At 38.6% G+C, this 7,935-nt stretch overlaps 1 protein-coding gene across 2 annotated transcripts; it reads right to left on the bottom strand.

Annotated features, from left to right (window-relative positions):
* Positions 1-6,661: 6,661 nt before the first annotated feature.
* Positions 6,662-7,297, bottom strand: LOC111539524 (pancreatic progenitor cell differentiation and proliferation factor-like). 2 transcript variants are annotated; one of them, XM_023207441.1, is made up of 2 exons: positions 7,147-7,297; positions 6,662-7,109 (listed from the first exon to the last, which is right to left on the bottom strand). In XM_023207441.1, the coding sequence occupies exons 1-2, from the start codon at positions 7,277-7,279 to the stop codon at positions 7,018-7,020; spliced, it is 225 nt and encodes a 74-aa protein (XP_023063209.1). In that variant the 5' UTR covers positions 7,280-7,297; the 3' UTR covers positions 6,662-7,017. The 2 variants fall into 2 exon arrangements, with proteins under 2 accessions (XP_023063209.1, XP_023063201.1); XM_023207433.3 differs by having other exon boundaries at positions 6,668-7,297.
* Between the last annotated feature and the right edge of the window lie 638 nt (positions 7,298-7,935).

The following is a 7,935-nucleotide window of genomic DNA, read 5'->3' as shown; positions in this document are numbered from 1 at the left end:
GCATATTGCATCTTTCAAGTCTTCTAACTCCTTCCTCAATACTCTGCCTAGGCAACCAAGCATATCCGCTTCTTTTATTAGAGGCCATCATTTTTTTCCAAGCTTCAAGGTGCCATCCAAGCACCATATTAGAACCAGATCCAGGTGTTCTTGCCAGTCTGAGCCGCAGGAAAATGTCCCCATGTCAATATATCTCCCTTATGCAGCCTTGTATTCGAACCCCACATCCAGTCCAGAACTCTCAAGATCCATCGTGAGGCATACTAACCAGCTCCATTGCCTGATCCTTTAACCCTTTTCATATATTAAGTCCTTCCTTCCCATAACACAGATGGTACTTCCCCAATGGGGCTGTGCTGAGACTTACCTTTAGTCACTGATCCGAAGGCCAATCTCTGGGTCACAGATCGGGAGGAAGCTGAGCATTATCTATGCAGGTAACCACCTCAGCTGCAGCCTAAGCATGGCCTCCAGGTAAGGGGAAACTGCTCTCCTCTAGCAAGTGGGGCACGTATTGTTTGGGGCACAAACAAAAGGACTTGTAAAAATCTAGAGGCTCAAGTGCATTCACTCAGATGTCCTCATTGGAGTTCTCAGGAAACTTGCTGGAGTTATGAAATCATGGTTTGTTTTTTTTTTTTTTTTTTTTTTGTAACTTTACTACTCACAGAAACAAATCCTGGTAGTGATTTTCAGAATGATCTCCCCACTAACTATAGGAATGTGGGTCTCTTTAAATGTAGCCATATGTTTTTGGCTTTCATAGTATGCTGTAGGCTGATAGCTAGCTTACCCAAACCTGTTGTTTACTTCCTTCAGAGTTTTGATGGCAGAAACACCCGCTTCACAGCTTTAAAAATGCAATTTCTGAAATGATTAAAACAAAACATTTCCTTCTATCTGTATCTCATCTACCACAGGTGAGAGTCTTAATAATTCTTAGTAATCACATGCCAGGCATCATCGCCACCCAACTCATGAATGCAAAAACATCCTTGTTCCATATGGCCAGCAAAAGATTCAATTCCAGAATCACATTCTAAGAATCTGCTTCCTAGGACTACTTTCAGTATCAGCAGTCTTGATTTTGTCTTTCAGAATCAGACCCTTAGACTTGGATTCAGGTTCAAGTAGTTTATTTCTGAGGGCAATACCAAGAAACATTACAGAGGTGTGGATAAGTGCCTACAGCCAATTAAAGGTGTGTTATCGCAGTGGTGAGCTAAATCCCACCATGCAGGACCAAGAGACAGTATGGGACCTGTGTCTTGCAGTTTTCCCACCTGAAGCTGGAGCAAGCAGAAATATTCATCCACTCCCTCCAAGCCCATTAGTCATTGATTAAGTGTCGCTCCCAGGGAGCTCTGTCCTACTGAAGTCAAAACCAGGAATGGATTATGCTTGGCAATCCCAATAGCACTCCACAAGCAATTGTGATGCAGCGGGCAGAACAAAGGGGTCAGAAGTGGAAGAACCAGGCTTATCTCTTAAAATTATTACTTCTTACTGACTGTTGTATTTTAGTTTAAATATTTAACTTTTTTGAGACTAGGGTTTTTTCCTTGAAAAATAGACCATTATCTTACGTAGGATTAATATGAAAACATATACATACATTCTTTGTGTATTATAAAGCTTTATATCATGAGACTGTCAACATCTACTTGTAAAAGGATCATATAAATGGCATTTGTAATTGGAGAGTTTCTCTTGAAACCCCTGTGAACTGAGAGACCGAACTGAAGGGCACGAAATATTCTAGTCACTGAGAGATAGCTTACTAGGATTTTATCACATTTAGTTTTAACTCATCAAACTAATTATAAACATTTATGTTTTTATTTGTTTAAACATCTCAAATATTTTAGTATGCATGTGAAGTACATATGAGTAGTTAATATCTAATTTCATTTGTTCAACAATTATTTGTTGACTTGTGCTGTGTATGTGCTTGGCACCAAGATAGGCCCAGAAATAAAGCAGTGAATAAGACACAAAAGACCTTTGTCTCATAGAGAATGTGTTTGTGTGCATGCATGTATGTGTACGCATACATCTGTTTGATGTTGATTCAGACTATGGAATTCTAAAATGTTACATTGTACCATTTTTACTTAGAACATTCTAATGGGATGACAAGGATTTATCCATCTTAATTATACTGTTTTCAAGGAAAAATGTAAAACCTAAAACAGGGAAATACTACAGTTATAATTTTGGTCTATCAGCAAGTGATTTGGGGAAAAAAATGAACAAGATAGACAAAGGAGACTGAGCAAGCTGAGTGATGAATGAGATGATATTAAAGTTTCTGGCAGAGAACATAGGTCATATTAAACACAGAAAGGGGAGATTCATTGGGGTACATAAAACTGTGGCATCTCCATTCAGAGGAACTACTCCCTGCATTTGTTCTATTATAAAGCTATTAACTTCTATGAAAATAAAAATTAAATTTGCAAGCTGGAAGAAGCTTATGGAATTAATTATGATGATATGTGAAAAGAAAAGAGGAGGTGTTTCCATTGGGCTCTAAGTGTATTAAAGAAAATGAATAGAATGGAAGGAATATCTCCATTTGGGGTTTGTAAAAGACTTTCCAGGAGGAAATACTCAGATATTTTAGGGATTGAGTAAGGTTGGTTTTAACATATAAGTTTCCTCAAGTAATCTCACATGAATTATACAAGTAAATGTGTTATGTATTCTATACCTTCCCCCATTTTTTGGACACTTCCAGCAGGACACCCTCCCTGTGGGAAACTGTGAACATGGTGTGGAAATTTTTCTGATAGAATGATCCCATGGGATCCTGCTTCACAATGAAATGGAAATGAAGCCTCTAAGTGGCTTTCAATCAAATGAGAAAAAGTGAAGCAAAAATGTATGACACAAAGTATTATAGATAGCTCTTGGATTTCTAAAATGAACTCTAAGCTCAAATTATCAAGGGGCAGCATCTGAATGCTGAGGAGGAGAATCTGTCCCCATGATCCATATTGACACACTCACCAGCTGCCTTGTCACTTTTCTCCTTGTTTATTTGTTTGCCAGAAAGATAGATCGACTAATCATAAACAATGGGGGAAATGGCAGTTTAAAAGCAATAAAGTAAAAAAAAAAACAAAAAGCATGAAAAGAGGAATTGAAATCATAAGGTGAATATGTATAATATAGTGCCGGGTGCGGGGTAATCCAGGCAGACTCGATCAGACACAGGGCAATGAGAGTCACTTTATTAAAGTCTTTGAAAAGTCTTTAGGGCCTTGGACACAAAAGTCACTGGAGGTCTAAATGTGTTACTTGTTATGACTCTAGAATTGGGTCTAGCACCAGTAGATTGTGGCTGATTAAAAACACAGACACTGGCCCAATTGTCATGCTATTAGGCTGAAGGTGAATAAAAGTGTATGTGATACACAAAAGATGAAAATGGGACTACAGGTGTTCAAATCATACCATGTACTTTGTAATCTTGAGTTCCAAATAATGTTAGTTCTGCAAGTACTTTCTAAAGGTGAATTTAATTTTCATAGTTTAATAAGTTACATAAAGCCTTAATAACATATAAGAATGTTCAAGCATTTCGTAGTGCAGACTTCAAGTATAAGCAAAAATTACTCAAGGTTTTAGGACGGTCTCTAAACCTTAGAACAAACACCCCATGAGATCTTTAATGTCATTACAAAGCAAAGGAGTCTAAGTTTATAAGTTCTCATCTGAAACACCCTAACACAGTGAAGTACGTGCCGGTTGATTTATCCCTTCTGGAAGAATGAAAGGTTGCATTGGACCTGGTGAGATTTTAACCTGTGATCCTAGAGAATCTTCCAGAGCTTCAAACCTGAAGTTTGATGTGTAACCTACTGGTTTAAAGGGACCTACATATTAGTACTGGAGAGTCTGACATAGTGGGTGGGTACATCAGACATCAGAAAGAGCAATTTAGTCAGCAAGACACCTATATTCCCTGTTCTAATCATAAAAAAAGATAATCTTTCCAAGAGCTACCACAAGAAGAATTTTGATAGTCACTGAGTGAAAGCAAGTCATATTGCTGGAATTTTCCTTTATGGAGCCTCAGCCTCAGTTTGGAAAAGGGTCCCAATTATTTCTGAGAATGTAATGGCTCATTTTTACTAGAAAGATATTTGAGGTGTATATTATGCTATGTTCAAATTTGTAAGATATTGTTGAATATACATTATTTTTAAGTTCGAAGTACAATGATCTTATTTATCTTGATTTAATTAATACTTCTTAGTATCACAGTTCATTATTACATGGATTCAGGCAGACACATTACATTCCCCAAAACATAACTGGGCATACTAATGACCTGCTGCAGCACTGGCTCTTACTAAGGGGAGCTTTTAGAAGTAACATTCCCCACTCCTTACTACCACTCCCTACAACCTGTCCCATGGCTGCTGCGTTTGAGCCAAACCTCCCCGAATGTAGTATTTTTCACACTTTATGCGGAAGTGTGGAAGGCAGAAGAAGGAGAGGGTGAAGGAGAAAGAAGAAAGATGGAGAGAATAGAATTTTCAGAGGATAAAAGACAAGCTCAATCTTTTTGTACTGTGATATAAATATCAGTACAAGTAAGATTTTTCGAATCAGAAGCAGTATCAATTTTGTGACCGATTTTACTTGTTAAATTATATTTTTCTTCTGCTCCTATTACCAATTTTGCCCAAATGATTAGATTTGCTTTGAAGTTAATCCAATTTGGTTTTAAAAATAGCCAAAGCAAGCAGAAAGCTTTAAAAATATCTAAATATTATTCTTATTTTTTTCTAAATTACCTTACCTTGCCTTTGTTTTTTATTTTCTTCCTTTCTTATCTATATCTCCCTTTTTTACCATCCAATTCTGTTCTCAAGAAAATTAATCTAGAATGATGGATTCTGTGTTGCTGTTAATTCCAGAAATAAAAAAGAAAGTTTTACTAAAATTTAACATATATAAAGTGTCCTTTCATTTCCCCAGCTCTCCCTACAAGAAGGAATTAAGAAGGAGCCTCAAAAACCAACCGTCACACATCTACATTGAACACAGCTATACAATTCATTGAAAGAACATTTTGGTAGAAACTGCCGTTTTGCATCTTGACTGATTTAACTGCCTAATGACAAGTCTTACCACTTAAAATACAGTCTGGGGGAAAAAAATCCCTCCCACACCTGCGATTGCATATTATTCACTGCGCTTTGGGTTGGCAGATTAAATAGAGGATGCCCAGTAAAACTTGAATTTCAGACAAAGAACAAGTAACTTTTTAGCATAAGTATGTCTAAAATATTATACTAAAAGTCGGTGTTTGTAATCTGAAATTCAAATTTAACTGGTGTCTTTTATTTTGATTTGCAAAATCTGGCAATTCCCATTGTGCTTAAGGATGAAATAAAAGCGCTTGTATGACCTGAAAGGTGAATAGTACTTTCATAATGCAAGGTTTTTGCAGAGTTTTCATCTGTAATTTGAATAAACTGTTGCTTGAAGTTTTAAACAAATTGTTTCTAGCTGAGGATGCTTATCTTGACAACTAGCCACCTGTGGGTGTTTCTTCTGTTAATCTTAAATACTTTGGCGTTAAGAATTGTTATTTTGATGCCGTATCCATGTCTGTTGGCCTTAGTGGTAAAATTCAAATTTGCATTTTGATAGTACCAGGCCAGACATAGCTATAGTCATAGTAAAATGTTTTAAGATTACAAGACGTCTGGCTTTCTCAAAATATCTCCTTGACTCTTCTATCACTAGCAAAATGGTAATTTTGTTGGAAAGGGGAGGGATATGTCTCACTTCCCAAAGTCATGAATAGACACAAACCTCAGAAAAGTGCTGAAACTGGGAATTAGATGCCTATTCACTGCAGTTTTCATCTTTCCTCTTCCCAGAGTGTTGGCTTCAGTCTTTTCATTATAGACTCTTCTTAGCTCTTTGCTCCACAGATAAAACATTGGCACCCCAAAGTTCTGACTTTAAACATACGGATGTATGCCAACAGAATTTCATTTCAGTTCCAATTCTCTAAGAATAAAAACCATCATGCCCAACTTGGAACAGATGAACACCTTTGTGCCAATAAGCCATTATCAATGTGGCAGTATCATCTGTTAGATGCCTATCCTAATGGTGGCTTACTCTTGAATGTGGAGTAGCATCTATGGAAAAGACAAGATATCAATGTGCAGGCTAGAAAGATAGCTCAATATGTACCCATTACAATGACCAAGGGAGGTAAATTTATAAGTAGAGAAAGATACAAGATAAATTCTAGGACATAGGATGAGGTCAGGCTTGAGTAGGTTGAAGCTTATTGAGCACCTCAGGAAGAGGGTAGAGCAAGTATGGAGTAAAGAGAAAACCAAGGAAAACTTGGCCTTACCCCAGAAATCTTGGAGAGATCAACTATTTCAATGATTAGCAATGGTGATATTTTAAACTCCTCTTTTGCAGTGTTTTATTTTAATGCCAAACTGAAATCTGAATTTTGATGATGCATTTTATAATTTTCAGCAAAAAAAAAAAAAAAAAAAAAAAAAAAAAATCCTCAAATATGTAGTAAATGATTAATATATGAAAAAGACACTATGCAAAGTTCTGAAGTATGTTTTTGTTTGTTTGTTTGTTTGTTTTTTGTTTGTTTGTTTTTTACTGGCTGCATGGAGTTTATTTTCCGCTTGGTGCCAGGTGCACAGTTCCAGGTGCCAGGAAAGCTAGCCAGTGCCTGGACCGGGCGGTAGAGAGCCGGGACCTCACTCCTTTTTGGTGTCTGCTGTGTTGATGAGAAGGTCTGCTTGCTGCAGCCGCCTGGTCTATAGGGTGGGGAGTGGGAGGTGGGGAGGGGGCGGAGGTGGGGAGGGGGCGGGGGTGGGGGGGCGGGGAGGGGCTCTGGTGGACTAGCGCCTCCACAGGCCTGGGCTGGTGGTAACCGCTCAGGTCAGGACCGGGCCCCAGCGCTGGCTATGCTGGACTGACTCGGGGCGTCCCGAGCCAGACCACTGGTGGTCATGCTGCTGGAGGCCTGGGGGGGTTCCGGGTGCTCTGCGGACTCCAACACCGTGGCCATGAACGGGAAGGTGGACTTCCAGAAAAAGAAGCTGGCCCACCAGTGACCCAGGTCAGCCTTGGGGAGACCTGGGGGGTGGGGAATGACTTCCCCGGGGCACTCGGTACTGCCACAGGAGCTGTTGCTGGAAGTGGAATCCAGGCAGCGCCGGTAGTAGTCGTAGGTGGCCAGGAGCGAGCCGCTGGAGGGGATGGCCGCCATGCTCTGCCTTGCTGGCTGGTGGGACCTCCTGAAGTGTGTTTTTAAAAGTGTATATGAGAGAGAGGTAATGTAAAGACTTTGTATTTTTAGATGTAAGTATTTGTTCATGGCAGTATTGGTTGGAAGAGTTTTGTTTGTTCAACACAACATTGATTTAATGATAGTTGTGTTTAACAGTTTTTAAAAGAAAAGTTAGCGGTGACCTCATTAGTTTGTTTAGAAGTAGAGCACTCTGTTTCTTTCATTAAACTTTGATGGAGATTTTTGGTACTTCTAGATTAGCACTCATGTGAAGTTACAAATTAAAATCTTACATTCTGCTTTCTCCAATGTCTCACTAATTCTTAGAGGAGCTTTTTAGTAGTAATAGCCAAAGGAAACTATAGCACTTAACGTAAAGGGATTGGATTGAATTTTTAAGGTGAGCTGAGTCTAACTACTGTTGAAATAAATGTTAGGTTTGAAGAGGCAAGCCAAGTGTATTTAATGCTAACCATGTTCCAGGCGTTATTCTAGGTCCTTCATGAATATTAACTTATTTATTCCTCAAAACAGTACTTTCAAGTAGCTGCTAATATCATTCTGATTTTTCAAATGATGAAACTGAGTCACAGAGAAGTTCAGAGATTTTTCCAAGGACACACATCCTACAGTGG

This window comes from Piliocolobus tephrosceles, chromosome 1, assembly GCF_002776525.5.
Source record: "Piliocolobus tephrosceles isolate RC106 chromosome 1, ASM277652v3, whole genome shotgun sequence".
Classification (NCBI taxonomy): Eukaryota; Metazoa; Chordata; class Mammalia; order Primates; family Cercopithecidae; genus Piliocolobus; species Piliocolobus tephrosceles.
This window is presented reverse-complemented; position numbering and strand designations above follow the sequence as displayed.

Bases quoted from the DNA above. Each gene is read 5' to 3' on its own strand.
- LOC111539524 (XM_023207433.3), bottom strand. From the start codon at position 7,279: ATGGCGGCCATCCCCTCCAGCGGCTCGCTCCTGGCCACCTACGACTAC.